Genomic DNA, 19,132 nt, shown 5'->3' with positions numbered 1-19,132 from the left:
AATACAAAACAGTTGAACATGTAAACATTTGCTAAAGGTTTAAGGACAGCGATATGACTTATCTACTTGAGTCTGGAACACTTACCTTAAAATTATAGCTCAGGCATAGTTCAAGAGACTGAGAACACAATTTGAATTTTTCCTGAGACAAATAAACCTGAGCCATTAGGAGATGAGCATCAGCATAGGAAGGGCTGTGTTCTAGGCAATGCTGCAAGTTATTATAAGCTGCTTCAATATCACCTGGTGAGGAAACAAAGTAAAAAAAAAAAAAAAAAAAGATTACGAGGAAATCTGAGAGAAGAGGGAGAAAAGTAGTCTATGGATAGTTCTGGTGTCTGACCTTGAGGTCCTCAGCTTAAACTCTACCTGCAATACTAAGTCGCTCAGTCATGTCCGACTTTTTGCGACCTCGTGGACTGTAGCCCACCAGGCTCCTCTGATCATGGGATTCTCCAGGCAAGAATACTGGAGTGGGTTGCCATGCCCTTCTCCAGAGGATCTTCCTGACCAAGGGATTGAACACACATCTCTTATGTCTCCTGTACTGGCAGGCAGGTTCTTTAACACTAGCGCCACCATCTGCTTCTTTCTAGTTTGCATGGAAGATTATATCCAAAGCCAGGCCATCCCCTTGGTGATAAGGAGCAAATCAGAGTATGTGAAAAGATCAGAATCCATCACCACTGTTACTGACAGTCCTATAAATGTACTTTTACTATCCTTGTCTATTTTTTTAAATTTATAACTTCTTTAAAATATGTAAAACATAGAAACTTAAATAACTAAAAAGTTACAGTGCCACATTAACAAGAAAGATTTAATCTAGCAATCATTCTTGGCCACAAATTTTACTTCTGCACAAAAGACAACACAAAAAGCATAGGACTATAGTCTAGAAGTTTATAAAGGTGAGTTACAGATTTTAAATGCCTCTTAATACTAACTGAAATATTCAAGTGTTCTGGAAACACATCTACTGTATATCTAGAAGTCTTTTTTTTTTTTTTTTTTAGTATAGTTGATTTACAGCTGATTTACTGTGTTAGTTTCAAGTATAAGTAGTGACTCAGTGTTTTTGCAGATTATATTCCATTATAGGATATTAACTACATCTGGGAGTCTTAAAACAGAAGGAAATGATCAAAATGAAAGTGATCAAAATACTGGATTCTACCTTGGGCTGACAGCTAAGGGAGGAAGAGGCTCTTCAGAGAAACATCAGCACAGACTCTAGGTGCTAGAAGTTTCGTGATATAACCCACATTGATTCACATTTAGCCATCTCATAAACTGGCCTTAAGCAGGTACAGCTAGACCAGAGCCCTGTGTAACTCTGCTAAATTATTATCTGTTCAATAACTCTCTATGACCTTACCTGACACCTCAACAAACAAAATAAGGCTTACAATCAGGCCTTCAGTCCCAAAGACTCGACGTTCTTATAACAGAAATCCATTTAAACAGAAAACATTCTTCTTAAAAACAGGGGATTAATAAACAAAAATTTGGCTGAGTTAGTATAATAACTTATTAAATGAAGTGTCAAAATGTGTCAATTAACCATCAAGCATAATCAATATTAGAGTTTTCATTCTGAAGCAATCCAACACTCAGAACTCTACAGGCAAAAAAAGAAAGGAGGATTAAGCATAATAAATTTGCAAGTAAATTACCACCCCACATTCTTTTAGGAAAGAGAAGGATCACAGAGATAACTTGAAAAAAAGTGATTATTACTGGGACTTCCTTGGTGATCCAGTGGTTAAGAATCTGTCTTGTAAGGTAGGGGACACAGGTTTGATTCTCGGTCAGAGAACTACGATCCTGCAGGACATGGAGCAACAAAGCCCACGCGCCACAATGAAAGATTCCACATGATTCAGTGAAGACTGTGCATACTGCAACTAAGACCTGACGCAGCCAAATAATAAATATGTTTTAAAAAATAGATTATTTCCCAAAAGAAGGGTTTGCAAACAAGAGCCTGAAAAAAAAAAAAGAGAACTATGTGAATAACTGAGATCTTTTTTGTTTCTTCTAAAGGTAAAGAGAAGGAATATGGCCAGTTAGCTTTAGAAGGCCACTAATTACTTAAAAATGGAGAAACAGGTCATTGTTGGGAAAAAAGGCCAAACAAACATCACATCAATATCACATTCTTATCTGAGATCAGCTCAAATTCTCCTGAGGAAAAAAAGAAATTTCATTTCTGTCCTGCAGTTCTGCCTCTGTCAGGGTCTTCTGTAATGAAGAATTTGGCTGGCCTTGGTTCCCAGGAGACCGTCTCTAGATCTTGGAATAACCCAAGCAATAAGAGTGTCTTTGTTATTCATGGTAGGCCCTGATAACTTATGCTAATATGACTAAGGGCTGGCCAGGCCAGAGATCCCAACCATGTGAGTAGAGGGGTAGGGACTCTGAGTCATCCATACCACCTGACCTGGGGAGAGGGGAGCTGTCTATGTAATAAAACTCTTGGGTAATGAACCCTGGGTGAGCTTCCCTGCTGCTAATGGTCTAGAGGTATTGTCATATGTTGATGCATCAGAAAGTTGATGTGTCCTGACTCCACAAAGAAATGACAATGGAAGCTTCACACGAGGGACCCTCCCAGACCTCAACCTCTGCTTCTCCTCCTTTTGCTAGTTCAGATGGATATTTTTTGCTATAAAACTCTAATCCTAGCTGTAGTGCTTTCCTGACTTCTGTGAGTCTTTCAAGTAAACTACTGAACCTGATGGGAGTCGTCAGAACCCTTAAATTTGCAGCCAGCAAGTAAACGTGCAAATGGCTCTGGGAACCCCTGAGCTTGTGGCTGCTGTCTACAGCTAGGGCAGTCTGATGGAGACTGTGCCCTTAACCTGTAAGTCTGGTCCAACTCCAGGTAGTTTGTACCAGAAGTCACTGCAATTGGCAGCTTAGCAAGGATACTACTGTTTAGACATGTGCCAGCACTATTTCACATGATTTCAGGCTGCTCTTTTTAACAATGGGGTCATTCCTAGCAAGAGTTGGTTGCTCAGTCGTGTCCGACTCTTTGCCATCCCATGGACTGCAGCCCACCAGGCTCCTCTGTCTATGGGATTCTCCAGGCAAGAATACTAGAGTAGGTAGCCTTTCCCTTCTCCAGGGGATCTTCCTGAAACAGGGATCGAACCCAGGTCTCCTGCATTGCAGGCAGATTCTTTACCAGCTGAGCTACAAGGGAAGCACTTCATTCCCAGAGACTTTGGCAATGAAATATTACTATTAATATACGGAGACTGAATTATATAAAAATTCAAAATAAATAAGTATTTAATAAGTTAGTCACAGAATTCAAAGTCCCATTTGAATATCTAGTAGGTGATACCCATTCTAACTGAAAATAAAGTAGAAACATCATGTGGCTCAACAGAACTCACTTAGGAGAAGGTATCAGAGACTCACTTCTTACAACTAAAGTATTTTAGAGGTGAAATAAACTCTTGTGATAATTTGGTTCTTTTTAAAAAATAGTTAAAACCAAGACCCAAAAAATTAATAAAGTCAATCTCTTAACTCTTTCTGTTATATATAGGAAGTAACTGTTCATGAGAATGAATACATTTAAGGTGGTTTCTGCCCTACAGGACTTTACAAACTTAATTTACTCTGCAGAGCATGTAGCCAGCAAAGATATATATATATATATATATATATATATATGGCCCATATGATGGTCTACTTATATATATATTGCCAAACGTATGTGTCCTAAAATGCTAAAGTTATACCTGAGGTTATTTTTTTAAAGCTATGAACTACCAATCACAGAAACTAGACAGGAATTAATTAATATATTTCTTAAGTATCTGAAACCTGATAAACATCAGATTTGACTATGCCAATGAATCAATAATGATGGATTATGATCTGTTCAAAGGAGAGATTAAAGACTATAAATTTTTACTGCCTGGCTTTAGTACTATCTGATAGACTTCTTTTTAAAGTGGTAGAACTATATTTTTCCAGAAGTTCATTTGAATCACAGAAGTTTATAGTAATCTTTTTTAAAGAACTAAACAGTTAAGAGTTGTACAATTTTATTCTGTATAAAAATTAATTAGCTGTGCATATGTAAAATGAGTATTTTGTGTGACTATTCTTCATATATGAGGAGTGCTTATTTTGCTCATACTTGTTCTTATCAACACCAGAATATAAAGGTTATTTTAAGCTTTTAATGTACACCTTACCTGACAAATACTTCACTTTTGCTATTAGAAAGACAGCCTGCAGAAGACCAGGAACAGTTCTGACTATAGTCTCCAGGATGGAGGTACAACGTCTGAGAAGAGGAGAAAGAGGCTGCCCAGGACTTGCAGGCTAAACAAAACAAATCAGTAAGTCATTTTTTTAACAGTATTAGGCTAAAAAGAAACACATTATTAATTGTAATGTGAACAGCAAAACCCACATGCTTTTCTAAAACTTCTCTTATTCTATTCATTGCCCAATATCTCACTATGACTAGATTAATACTGGTTTATCTCCCTGGGATCTATGAACAGACTATATAAATGACGGCTTTTGCTCAGCAAAATAATTGTGAAATTACTATACAGTTACTAATTTGATAACATATGAAAGGAGCATTTATGTTCAAAAGCTTTATCAAGGAAACACACCTGTTCAAAGGAATAGAGAGGCAGAGTTTCTTGCTGGAACTGAGAGTCAAGGGAATGTGAGTTCTAATTCTAAACCTGTCTTGGGATTTTACTCAATTCAATAACCTGCACCACCCTTGAGAATACGGCAAAGTCAGTTTTTAGAGAATTCAGATTCTGTCATCCTAGTGAAAATCCAATGGCAGAACACACGCAGGTACAGTACACCAAAGGTCCCATATTCCCCACTTTCCTGTCTGACATGTTGTAGGCCCTCCATTTTTTTCTTTTTATTAATAATGAATTTAATAACTAAAGTAGTATTAGACCACTTGTTTATTCTTTTAATGGCTATCTACTCAATCTTTATCCAGCAGTTATCCACTCACAACTTAGAAATGTGATATTAGATTTTAAATATCCCATGTTCACTCTCCTGCTTTACCTTACTAATGCTCCCTCCTTTATCTGAAGGACGATCCTCCCATCCCCGTAACCTTACACTCCACAGTCACAAATTCTTAACTGAAGCACAGCCTCTTACTGACAACTGACCCGACAAGGAGCCACTGTAACTAACAAGAAAAGGATGGTATCTTCGATGTTGAGGCACCAAAAAAGAATTTTCAGAACAGAACTATTGGTGCCTAGAATACTTCAACTTCTTGAAATTTCTAAAACATTTATCTAGGTAATAAATTTTTTTTTTAGCATTCTTTGTCTTATCAGTCCTACAGTAGTTTCATATTTAGTTTTGCGTCTTTTATAGGGTTAAGGGTCCTTATGTGTCTCAAAGATGAGACTTTTAAAACTTTACATGGTAATGGATATAGTGTATATTCTTAAAATATATTTACTTTTTCAGTGCAATTGAAAATAATGAAAGCACAGGTAATAGGCTGAGGTTCTGATGTCATCTGCCCCTTGCTAAAAATTACTCATTGAAAACAACCATCATTTTTCCTCTAATTTCAGAACGAATCATAGTAAAAAATCCAGGGCTTAAAAGACAATCTCTAAGATAATATCTGCTTGATTTTTTTTTTTTTAAAGTATGTATATGAAAAGGGCCAAAGTAATAGAAACAGAGCTGGAGAGACAAGTCTGCCTTTCTGATATTTCCACAGGAAAACAGCATTTTAAGTGCTAATTAGATTCTATCATGCTGATGAAGGTCACATTATGGAAAAATAGAATGTCTGTGCACTAGGGACCCAACTACAACTTAACAGATTATTGCTTGCTCCTTTTACAGTTTACTCTCAGTCCAACTGCCAGAAGGAGCCTTTTAAAATGCTGAACTGGATCATGTGGGAAACCCTCTGGTGGCTCCCGACTGTTCTCAGAACTGAAGTCAGAGAAATTACCACCAGTTCAGCTTCCTATGCTGAGACCTTACGGTGGCCACTCCCTGCCTCCTCACTCGGTCCCAGCCACCCCCCTCTCCTTTGTCCCTTTGGGCCACTGCACAATGGCTCCTTTGCCTGAAACACTCTATGCTATATTCCCACGTGACCTTGAAGTTTTTGTTCAAATTTTACCATCATGAGGCCTCCCTAGACCACCTTACCTAAAATTACTACCCCCTTTCACTGTTTTGTTATTTTCTCCTGTAATCTCCTAATATACTACGTGATTGATTGATTGTATTATGTTTCCTCCTGCTAGTATTCATGTATTAAGAAGGCAAGGAATATTGTTTGCTTTTACACAACTATTTCCCCAACTCTGAACAGTCCACTGGGAGCTCTACAAGCATTTGTTGGATGAATTCCAAATATTGCAGAAGCACTGAAAAGTACTTTCCAACTCATGAGCAACTGAAAGCAGATAATGACTGGAGAAACTGAGATCAATCCCAAGCGCAATTCCAGAGTGGTTAGTTGAAAAAAATTGGTCATGAAAGTCCGGAAAAGGATATGATGATCAATAAAAGGCAGTGTGAACTCCCTAAGGAAAGGTCAATATTCTCATTTCCTTGTTAACACAGTTAGTGAAGCTGTAACTTCAGGGAAAAATCAGGGAGAATACTAAAAACTATGCTTCCAGGAATGAAGTATTTGATAGTGCATGCCATGATTATCTCTATGTTGAATTGTGAGTTGAGTATAAATAACAAAGTTAAGTCATCTGCCTGCTGCCTGTAATAAAAGAGCGCTAATGGATACATGTCAACTTGGAATGAACTCTGTGGTAATACAACAGAGGGTTCCATTCTCAGTTCTACTTGGAACCACATAGGCAGATGTTTGACAACAAAGATCCATATAAAACAGATGACAGATAGGACCCCAAAGGATACAATCATCTGGAATTATGGGATACGTTTGAGGAGATAAAATTTCATAGGGACAAATGTAGAATCCTACACTTAGGTCCAAAGTTATAGTGATTAACAGATCTAAGGACTCTGGTTAACTGTTAAATCAACAGGGGTCGATAATGTAATATGATTCACAAAAAAGAAACTGATGGACATCCAGGATTAGGAAGCAAAGAATCTGATCTAAGTTTTGCAGGCCAAATCCACATTTGGAATAGTGAGCTTAATCAGCCACTGATAAAATCAAGAATATCTTCAGACTTACAATCAGGGATCTCAAACTATGTCATAAAAAAAGAAATGGTTGGAAACCTGGAATTGTTCAGGAACATGAAAATTAATTTCCAACATCTGCAGGTCTGTTCTATGAATGAGGAATTCACTAAGTAACTGGACTTGCTCCATGTCACCGCAGAGAGCAAAAGGAGGACCAGTAAATGGCTGAGTTTTTTAACATAAAGCAAAATCTGATTTAACATAGGAAATACAGTCTAATAATCACAGTTACATGTAAGAACTGTATCTTTGAGTGCATCCAAAGATGGGATGGACACTTAATGAGGATATTACGAAGTAGATTCTAATACAAGGTAGGCACCTAAATTAAATGACTTCTAATAGTTTAAATTCAAGGTTTTAAGATTTTATGAATTACAAATGAATATTTGTAAACCAAAACATTTATTAGATGATAGTAATCATTACTGTAAATATTTTCAGTAAAAACTATTTCAACTAATATAGATACAAATACTTTCATTTTATAGTCTAATCTGTAGAACATAATTTATTAGTACCTTTTATAAAACATCATATAAATGCATTTTTGAAAATAAGTCCCAGAAATACACACCTGCATTGGACAGAAATTCAGATATTCTGTAATAATTTCTATCAAGAAATCAGGATTCAACTTCTCAAAATACTGTATGCCAAGAGGTAAATCCTCCAACTGTGAAAAATGAGTGTCCAGGACATCATTTAGCAAATTAATAACCTCTTCTTGTCGTTTATTTTTCCTCATAGCGAGAACTGCATGTAAATAGGTTAATTCCTGGAAAACAAGTAGTTTTCATAAATTACTCCATACAGTTATAAAGCCATTATTTCTACTTAGATTTCAAATGTATATTGAAGAGATATTTATAGGCACTATTTGTTCAAACTTAAATATTAGTTTACTTGGACTTTTTAAATCATGTGGAAAATTAATAAATGTAACTACATATTAAAATTAGTGCATTAGTCTTCTAATCCCATTGTTAAATTTTTAAACGTTTAAAATTTCATATTTTATAAGTAGTTAGACTCTACCCTGATAAAATAAAACACTATACCGCTGATTTTCCAATAGACTGCTGAACTTCACGAAGGAATTCTAGATGCTGATCTGCATCCTGTAGTTGCCCTTCTATTAACTGACACTGGATAAACCCTAAAACAGATGAAAATGGGAAAAATCCACATTATTTCAGGCATTACATTTCAAGTTAATACAAACAGTATTAAACAAGGTGGGTTTTTTTGCCATAATACAAAGTTTTAGACTAAAAAAAAAGAATGAAAGGAAATGGGTAGCTTTGTACCCACATAAAAGCAGTTACTAAGGAATTCTTAATTTATGGGAATTAACTCATAAAAATGTATTACCTGCAGATAGTTTTTAAGAAACAAAAATTCTATTTTTAAAGGTACATGATTGTTTTCTGCTGTAGGTAGTAAAGAACTGTTTAATTTTAGAAAACTACAAAATATGTCTTTTCTTCTTTAAAGGCAGGTATTAAAAGCAATCATTATTTGCATCTGTATGAGGAACACTCATAGATACAGCTGTCATACCAATGAGAGCAGAGACACTGGTTTCATCTAGTGTCATGGCGGTCTTGTACCACTTCAAGGCCTCTTTAACTTTCCCGTGTAAAATCATTTGGTATCCAAGCTCTGTAGCAAATTCTGACTGCTGAGGATTTAAACTAAAAGCTCTTTCTAGTAATGTTTGGGTTTTCTGAAGAATGAGTTGACTACGTCCACACTAAAAAGAAAAAAAATTAAGTTAAACTAAAACAAGTCTACTAAAATGGAAGACTTTGTTTTCTCTAAATGTACATATGAATAATTTATATTTCACAGATGAAAAATATAGGAAAAAATTATTTCATAACTGAAGAATAATAAATCTACTGTATTTACTATCTAGACAGTGCATCAAGAGTTTATATCCTATCAGAACTTAAACTTCCTAATGCGCAGTGCTTTTAAAAAAAAGCTCTCTTGAAAAATGTATTGCTTCTATGGTACTCCACAAGCATATTTCTTATAACTCGCTTTTTACACTGTCTCATGACTGTCTTATAATTAGAGAAGAAAATCATTATTTAAGGTTTTATATATATTTACATGCGTGTGTCTGTAAATATAGCATAATATAGACAGATTATATATTTTATTGAACTTTTATTGCATTGAAAACTAGGGTAAGAATCTGATTTACCCCTAAAGACAAGTGTGCCACTAGTGAGAACCACACCTTATAATCTTCTTGGAAAAAAAGCCTTCAAAAATATTTCAAGAAATGGCAATGTTGTCAGAATTAAGTATATACTTTTTGAACATCATTACTTTGAAGAGTTGTTACTTACTAAATTGTTTGATTTGCTGTAAACTAGTAACAATTATGTGTCTGCAGTAGGTAAATAAAAAAATGTTAATACTCCCACTAACTCAAATTTCTGTAATAGGGAGCAGTGCCCCTAAATTTCACATGATCTGACAACCTTCATTTTTAATTAAGAGAATTCAGTTTATTCATGTCATTTAACAACTAATAAACTTAATTATTTTCTTTCAACTTTATTTTAATAATTATTTAGTATGCCCTTTTCCTTATTTTTTTCTAGCATAGTTTCAATCCTCTCATCTCTTGTATTGGTTTTAAGATTCTACTACATTTATCTATCCCATTTCCAATTACCTTTTTATGGGTACTTGTCATAAAAATCATTTCTTTACTATCACAAAAAGTAAGACAGAAACCATTTCCTCAACCCAAATATTCTATTACTTACTTTAAAATGTTTAAAAAACAGTTTTAAAAACATAAAGCAAAGAACAACCTTAGTCATAAACTCTATGCTCTAGTTAAAATAAATCACTTTCTACTTCCTTCCTCTGGAAGGCACTTCCCTATTCTTAAAGGATTCACAAGTGCCACTTCCTCCATGAATCCTCCAGGATGGCTTTTTATAGCTGGAAACTGTATCTCCTCTGAATTACCTCCCTTAAGAATGTATCACATATTCATAGGCACATCTATGAATTTTCAAGTATTTTCACTCTAGGTCATATGCTTTTTGGTACCTCAACATTTGTGAGTAATTTTATATTTCCAGTTACAAATAACAGAGCTTTGCTGTACTCTTACAATTCTGCTGAAGGCTATTGTGATCGTATAAAAAAGTTGAGCATTCTGTGGTTCCACGGCATCCAATGCATTTCCTAAGTTTTCCAGTTGGGTGGCAGCCTAAAACAAAAGTATTCAGTATAATTTTAAAATGCAGTAAGAATAAAAATAGCATAATACAGGACATGTACATTAGTAAATCAGTATTTATAAATTACAAAAAATCTTTGCTTTTATCAATTCCCCTTCTTCCAGTGAAATCATACGGTGCAAGAGGGTAAAGGATCCTTCCATAAAAAGTGTAATGATTATAAGTAAAAACTGCATTATAAAATGTGCTTCTTTAATAGTTGTTACTGAATAGAAACCTTTGGGTGATTCCAAATATTCGAAGACATCTATAATACCCAGTTAACCATACATGCCAAGCTCCCTCTCCAATAATTTATGACACATATGAGATATGAATGATAATTTATTTACAAAAATTAATATTATATAAGGTCAGTCCTTGGATTACCTACGTTGCCTAGTTTATATTTAAAATATTTTCGAGAACAAAAAAATCAGATACTTGAAAAATAATTTCAATGCCTGGAAAATTTACTGTAGAATTGCTCCTACTAAGATTCTTCTAGTATTTACTGAAGTACTTACTAGGTACTATCACATTAACCCATTTAACCTTAAATAAGAGTCTAAATCTATTATCTGTTATAATATTGTTGACTTCAGAGTGGATTCTGGCATCCCATAAACCAAAATATACAGTCAATGTGTTCATTACCAGAGAAATGTGTGCTTTATAAGGTTCAATGGGATTTCATCCTAACCCATTTAACTTATGCAAACTCAATAAAATGAATTATATTTTGTATGTTCTCTTCCATAACCAGTACCTCTTGTTACATTAATCATATATCATATGACACATGACTTTTACATAGAAACAGCATCTGATGTAATTAATAATTTTTAAAGCTTTCAAGGGTAACTTTAACTATATGATACTTTTGCTTTACTAGGTGATTTAAGATACCCACCTTTGTTAAGGTATGTTCCTAGGACTCAACTAAAAACTGCCATGATATACATTCTAAAAGCAATTCAAGGCTCTTTAGTATGTGCATGTGTGTGTAACTAAATATATATTTAATACAGGAAAGTTATATAGTACAATACAACTTTACCTTCTCTATATCCCCCTCCCTACACAAATAGTAAAGGGCCAGCATTCTCAGTGCTTCCAAATTTTGATTATCTTGCAGCATCAACCTGCAAAAAAAATTTCAGTTAATGTTGAAATAAATTATGTATTATTATTTGACAACTTGCAAAGTTGGTTTGCTGGTCTGATTACTCCATGGTTTAAGTAAGTAATTTTCACTAGTAAAATAACATCTCCTTTATAAAAATTATCAATCTCATTATTTAAAACCAAAAGAATCTCTGGATCTTTATCTTAATATGTTTATGAAGGCAAAATGGTTGGCTGAGGAGGCCTTAAAAATAGCTGAGGAAAGAAGAGAAATAAAAGGTAAAAGAGAAAAAGGAAAGATATACCCATTTGAATGCAGAGTTCCAAAGAATGGCAAGGAGAGAGAAGAAAGCCTTCCTAAATGAACAATGCAAAGAAATAGAGGAAAACAATAGAATGGGAAAGACTAGAGATCTCTTCAAGAAAATGAGAGATACCAAGGGAATATTTCATGCAAAGATGGGCACAATAAAGGACAGAAACAGTATGGACCTAACAGAAGCAAAAGATAGTAGAAGAGGTGGCAAGAACAAACAGAAGAGCTATACAAAAAACATCTTAATGACCCTGATAACCACAATGGTTTGATCACTCACCTAGAGCCATACATCTTGAAGTGCGAAGTCAAGTGGGCCTTAGGAAGCATTGCTACAAACAAAGCTAGTGGAGGTAATGGAATTCCAGATGAGCTATTTCAAATCCTAAAACATTATGCTATGAAAGTGCTGTACTCAACATGCCACCAAATCTGGAAAACTCAGCAGTGCCTACAGCACCAGAAAAGTTTTCATTCCAATTCCAAGTTTTCATTCCAATCCCAAAGAAGGGCAATGCCAAAGAAGGTCCAAACTACAACACAACTGCCCTCATTTCACATGCTAGCAAGGCAATGCTCAAAATTCTATAAGCTAGGCTTCAATGATATGTGAACTAATAACTTCCAGATGTTCAAGCTGGATTTAGAAAAGGCAGAGGTACCAAAGATCAAATTGCCAACATCCGTTGGATCACAGAAAAAGCAAGAGAATTCTAGAGGAACATCTACTTCTGCTTCATTGACTATGCTAAAACCTTTAACTGTGTAGATCACAACAAACTGTGGAAAACTCTTCAGAGAGATGGGAATACCAGACCACCTTACATGCTCCTGAAAATCCTGTGTGCAGGTCAGGAAGCAAAAGTTAGAACCGGACGTGGAACAACAGACTGGTTCTAAATTAGGAAAGGAGTATGTCAAGGCTGTATATTGTCACTCTGCTTATTTAACTTATATGCAGAACACATCATGCAAAATGCCAGACTGGATGAAGCACAAGCTGGAATCAAGATTGCCAAGAGAAATATCAATAACCTCAGATATGCAGATGATACCACCCTTATGGCAGAAAGCAAAGAACTCAAGAGCCTCTTGATGAAGGTGAAAGAGGAGAGTGAAAAAGCTGGCTTAAAACTCAACATTCACATAACTAAGATCATGGCATCTGGTCCCATCACTTCATAGCAAATAGATGGGGAAACAATGGAAGCAGTGAGACTTTGTTTTCTTAGGCTCCAAAATCACTGCACATGGTGACTGCAGCCATGAAATTAAAAGACACTTGCTCCTTGGAAGAAAAGCTATGACATACCTAGTAGCATATTAAAAAGGAGAGATATTACTTTGCTGACAAAAGTCCATATAGTCAAAGCTATGGTTTTTCCAGTAGTCATATACGAATACGAGAGTTGGACCATAAAGAAGGCTGAGCATTGAAGAACTGATGGAACTGAACAAATGGGGTAACACATTAGGTTTCTTATCATACATGGCATGCTACGTTATTAGCTGCAGCTTTCCACTCTCCCTGATACATGCTTTCTGCCATGTAACTGAACAGTTCCTCCTATAAATTCTGGCTTGTACTTCACTGCTTCTGACTACAACTTGGAGCTTTTTCTTGGCCAATAGGATGTGGACAGGAATGGCAGTGCACCACCCCTGTTTCAGAGGCATTGCAGATTTCTGCTTGTCCTCTGCATCTCTGCCATCACCAGGAGAAGGGCTTCCTCTAAGAAGCTGGTGCTATTTGGCTGGAGCCCAGAGAACACCCTTAGAGCTGACCTGAGTCCAAACTGCAGCGAGGTTTCATGCCCTCTCAGCTGGACATGAAACTTGAAGCGGAGCCCCAGACACATCTGGACTGGGTCAGTGACCCTAGATGATCCACACCAAAGTGAGAAGTGAGCACATATTATCACATGCCCTGAGAAGTGTGGTTGCTTGCTGCACATCAGTAGCTGCCTAAAGATACTACTTATTTGGGATTAAAGAAATTCTCCCCAAATAATCTATAGGTTTCATGCAATTCAACCCAACATCTTATATGGTTTTTATATATATTTTTTTAAACAAGCTATTCTGATAGTCAACTGCAAAAGGCCAAGAAAACCATCAGAAAAGAAACATGATGGAGAACTTCTTAAAAGATGTCAAAATCCATTAGAAATACAGGAATGAACAGATTTAGTTAATAAGAAAAAAAGGACTAGTGAATACACAGGGGGAAAAGAATAGCTTTTAGCATTAAAAAAAAAAAATGCTCAATTTCAACACAAACAAGGAAGCGAAAATGAAAATAAGCTACCATTCTTATCCTACCAGATTGTTTTTTTAAAAAACCTCACATTGACAATAGCCAAAATTCCTGAGGATAGGGGAGGGGACATTCAATAGACTAATGATGAGAGTATAAGTTAGTATAGTTTCTCACAACTCAGTAGTATTTATCCAATGTTAAATGTGTACATTTGAGGCAGGGAGTGCACTCTCTCCTCAAAATCTTTCTCCGCTTATCTGCTTGGGCTCTGGGCCACCCAGTCTCCCAGCCACCTCTGCAGGTAGCTGTGGCCAGTGTGAGAGCAAGCAGTATGGGCCATGTCTGGGCCTGGACTTTTAAGAAAAGCAGAATGACTCCTCCACACTCTTTCTTCTCTTGCCAGCTGGACCCCAACATCGTGAGGTTTTAGGTAAAGGCAGAGCTGTAAGACAAAAAGAACTTAGGTTCCTTAAAGACAATGTGGAGAAAGGCTGACTGCTCAAGTCTTACACCCACTCAAAGCAGTTACAGATGACAAAAATAAACATATGTTTGCATCTACTTCTCACAGGAGCTTAGCTTACCCTAAAAAATAAAATTCTCTTTAAATCAGTAATTTGTCATTTGGGAAACCATCCTCCAGAAATACTTCTCCATGTGTATAAAGACGTGTGTGTGTGTGTGTGTGTGTGTGTGTGTGTGTGGCTGAGTGAGTGGGTGTGTTCACTACAATAATTAGAATAGCAAAAAATTCAAAATAGCCTAAATGCCTATCAACAGGGAAAGATAAACTATATTTATGATCACCTTATAGATACCATTCATGGCTAATGAAATACTAAGTTAAAGAAAAATCAAGTTTAAAAACTATATAATAAGTCTATCACTTTTAAATGCTCCCACGATACATATATATATTTTGCACATTATTATGTAGATACTTCCAACACCCAGCCCACAGACAGTGTCTAGGGAAAAAAATCTGAAAAGTACAAACATCAGAAACTTGCACAAACTGTGGCCTCCTAATACCACTTCTCAGTAAAAGGAGTTAGATTGCCCTGTACAATGGCCGATACCTATAATGGGTCAGTAAATACACAAAACAACCCTGGTATATCTTGCATATTACAGACACTACAAAAGACTTCTAGGATCATGTCATAAGGACTTGAAGAAGCTACTAATGACCAAAGATAAGTCAATCTGAGCAACTATAATAACCAAAATGATAGAAACACTCAAGTTTAATCCATATCACATAAACAAACTCAAATACTACTAAAAAATACTAGGTCTGCACAGGGCCTTTTTTACTTGTTTCTGAAACCTGGGAATAAGGTCACAGACTCAAGCATTTATCCAACTTTTCCTATATGAACTGTAACATTAGATAACGAACCAGCAGAAGTTTTTCTTTATAGGAGTATTCTAACTAAGAAATGGAGAAGGAAAGATATAATCTTACGATAATCCTAAACCAAGTTCCCTAATATTAAGCATGAATTGCTACTAATATCACACAAAAAAGAGGCAAGCAGAGATTATGTCTGTTTGATGGAAGAACACATCAATACTTATGAATTAACTGTCAGACAAAAACAAGTATTGAATGTGAATCTAACCAAGCCTCTGGATCCATCAACAATTTATTGGAAAAACTGAGTTTAAGCAACAAGTTATATGCTAATATGGCACACAATCAATACAATCCCTATCATGGAATACCTGCTGGATAAAAATCCTGGTTTCATTAACTTAACAGTAAGAAGAAAAAGAAGAGACTGCTGGAGAGAAAGAAGGAAAAGCAGAGAGGGAAGAAGAGAGAGGGAACCATCCAAGGCCCTCAGACTTCAGAAGAAAAACTAAAATCTTTACAATGATGAACAAGGCCCTTCCCAACCTGGCACCCCTTCTTCCTCCCACCCTCTGTTCTGAGGTTACTGCCTAGCCATCTTGCTCCTTCCCACCCTTAACCATATCACAGGGACTCGTCTCAAGGACTCTGCACCTGTGTTTGCCTCTGTCTGCAACCTTCTCTGGAATGTCTGCATGCTTGCTCCCTCTGTCAAATGCCATCTTCTCAGAGGCCTTCCCTGATCAGCTGATAAAATAGAAGCCCTTCCCCCAACTCTCTATTTCACTTTCCAGCTTTACTTTTTCTCCACTGAGCTTATAACTTTCTGCTACTGCTAAGTCACTTCAGTCGTGTCCGACTCTGTGCGACCCCATGGACTGAAGCCACTCAGGTTCCTCTATCCATGGGATTTTCCAGGCAAGAGTATAACTTTCTAGCACCCTACAAAATTTATTTGTTTACTTATTACATGGTTCTTCTCATTTGACTATAAGCTTCATGAGGTCAGCAATTATTCTTCTGAAACTTAAGAGTATCTCAGAATAGCTACTCAGGTGTTAATATATATTTATGTAAATCAATAAATTCAGTCCTTGAAAAGCAATGCAATGTCAAGGTTTTCTTCAATTCTATATTATTTGAAAAAAATCAAATTGAAAATATCTTATAGGAAAAACACACACATAGATTTTCTTTTTTCTCAAAATTAAAACCAGACCCAAAGAGATTTGTGAGATCTTGTTTTACTTAACCTCTGTGCTGTCTCAACCGTCTGGTCCCAGTCCTGCAAGGCTAGCTGTAGTTTCATTTTCTTTACAAAAGCAGGAAGGAAACCTGGAAAATTCATGATTATCTGGTTCACAGTCTCCAGAGCACCTGAATAATTCTGGCGCATCTCAAGGCATTGTGCCTAATGGGGGAAAAAAAGTGAAAAGTGGTATCAAAACTGTGATCGTATACACTTAGGTTCTCACAGCAGGTGAGGTAGAATCCTAGTACTTCACATTTTCTGTATTTTTGCTTTCTGACCTTTCTGTAAGGAATAGTCATCACTTTAATAATCAGAAAAGTTTTAATCAAACAAAATTTTGAAACATCACACAGAATCAAAATATTTTATACAATACATGATTTTGTTTTAAAATTCACTTTAAATAACAGAAATATAATTATAGGATAAAAATTTTTAAGTATTTATCAAAACAAATGTATTTATAACAGAAAAAATAACCTTTTAGAATAAAATATTTCTAGGATATCTGTAAGTAGCATCTAAAACTAAGAAATTTTTATCTTTAAAAAAAATTACTTTCAGCCTTAAGAAAATTTTAGAGATAAGCAATATAAATTGCAAAACTATCTCAATATTTTCACTTCTAAGAATTATCTTAAAGACATAACTGGATATATAAGGCAGAATTATTTACAATAGACAAAGTTAAAATAACCCAAAATGCGAAAGCCTTTGACTGTGTGGATCTCAATAAAATGGAAAATTCTGAAAGAGATGGGAATACCAGACCACCTGACCTGCCTCTTGAGAAGCCTGTATGCAGGTCAGGAAGCAACAGTTAGAACTGGACATGGAACAACAGACTGGTTCCAGATAGGAAAAGGAGTACGTCAGGCTGTATATTGTCACCCTGCTTACTTAACTTATATTCAGAGTACATCATGAGAAATGCTGGGCTGGAAGAAGCACAAGCTGGAATCAAGACTGCCGGGAGAAATATCAATAACCTCAGATATGCAAATGACACCCTTATGGCAGAAAATGAAGAGGAACTAAAAAGCCTCTTGATGAAAGTGAAAGAGGAGAGTGAAAAAGTTGGCTTAAAGCTCAACATTCAGAAAACGAAGATCATGGCATCCTGTCCCATCACTTCATAGCAAATAGATGGGGAAGTAATGGAAACAGTGTCAGACTTTATTTCTGGGGGCTCCAAAATCACTGCAGATGGTGACTGCAGCCTTGAAATTAAAAGACACTTACTCCTTGAAAGGAAAGTTATTACCAATCTAGACAGCATGGTAAAAAGCAGAGACATTATTTTGTCAACAAAGGTCCATCTAGTCAAAGCTATGGTTTTTCCAGTGGTCATGTATGGATGTGAGAGTTGGACTATAAAGAAAGATGAACACTGAAGAACTGATGCTTTTGAACTGTGGTGTTGGAGAAGACTCTTGAGAGTCCATTGGAATGCAAGGAGATCCAACCAGTCCACCCTAAAGATCAGTCCTGGGTGTTCGCTGGAAGGACTGATATTGAAGCTGAAACGCCAATACTTTGGTTCACCTGATGCGAAGAGCTGACTTATTTGAAAAGACCCTGATGCTGGGAAAGATTGAGGGCAGGAGGAGAAGGGGATGACAGAGGATGAGATGGCTGGATGGCATCACCAACTCAATGGACATGGGTTTGGGTGGACTCCAGGAGTTGGTGATGTACAGGGAGGCCTGACGTGCTGCGGTTCATGGGGTCACAAAGAGTCGGACATGACTGAGTGACTGAACTGAACTGAACCCAAAATGGCCACATAGCATTAAATGACAGCATATTCATTTAATAAGATTTCAGGTGTCATTAAAGGTCATTATGTTAATTTGTAGGTCTATACTTAAGAAACAAAGAGATGTCATTTACAATATAATAAGTTTACCTGGTTATCTCCAATGCTGATATTTATTTTTAATTCAGATATTACCGTATTCTAAAATTTTTCTACAATGTACATGTAATTACTTTCATGGTCAGAAAATATAAATCTACAAATATAGTATGTGCTTTAAGAACAGATGATGAGGCCTATTTATCATATGTCAGATTTTTTAAAACGTGTTACTGAATCCCCTTCAGGAGTAAATTTAGTCTAGAATATCTCAGTTCAAAATGAGCATCTGCCTCAACAGATGCACAGTATAACTGCAATACATTCCTGAAATCAGTTTGAGATTATATTCCCATAGAATTAAAGGAAAAGTGTGAGAACCATCCAATGATGCCACTGACTGCATCAAAATAAATTACTTAAACTTCTCAACGGCATACAGTAATAGCAAAAAAGAAGAAAACAGAAAGCCCAGAG

The 19,132-nt window shown here is 36.0% G+C and overlaps 1 protein-coding gene across 6 annotated transcripts in view; it reads right to left on the bottom strand.

Moving 5' to 3' along the window:
• Window positions 1–19,132, bottom strand: part of TTC21B (tetratricopeptide repeat domain 21B) — a 94,117-nt gene that overhangs the window by 58,668 nt on the left and 16,317 nt on the right. For 5 of the 6 annotated variants that reach the window (XM_004004638.6, XM_060411116.1, XM_060411117.1 and 2 more), the window contains 8 exons: window positions 16,799–16,956; window positions 11,545–11,629; window positions 10,376–10,474; window positions 8,794–8,986; window positions 8,292–8,389; window positions 7,808–8,008; window positions 4,221–4,350; window positions 86–243 (listed from right to left, as the gene is read on the bottom strand). In XM_004004638.6, the coding sequence (XP_004004687.3) occupies window positions 86–243; window positions 4,221–4,350; window positions 7,808–8,008; window positions 8,292–8,389; window positions 8,794–8,986; window positions 10,376–10,474; window positions 11,545–11,629; window positions 16,799–16,956 (1,122 nt within the window). Of the gene's footprint in view, window positions 1–85; window positions 244–4,220; window positions 4,351–7,807; window positions 8,009–8,291; window positions 8,390–8,793; window positions 8,987–10,375; window positions 10,475–11,544; window positions 11,630–12,208; window positions 16,680–16,798; window positions 16,957–19,132 lie in introns of those variants that run through there. The other variant, XM_060411121.1, reaches the window with a different exon arrangement.

The sequence above is a fragment of the Ovis aries genome, chromosome 2 (assembly GCF_016772045.2).
Source record: "Ovis aries strain OAR_USU_Benz2616 breed Rambouillet chromosome 2, ARS-UI_Ramb_v3.0, whole genome shotgun sequence".
In the NCBI taxonomy this organism is placed as follows: Eukaryota; Metazoa; Chordata; class Mammalia; order Artiodactyla; family Bovidae; genus Ovis; species Ovis aries.
The sequence above is the reverse complement of the archived record's forward strand: the minus strand, read 5'-3'. Positions and strand labels throughout refer to the sequence as shown.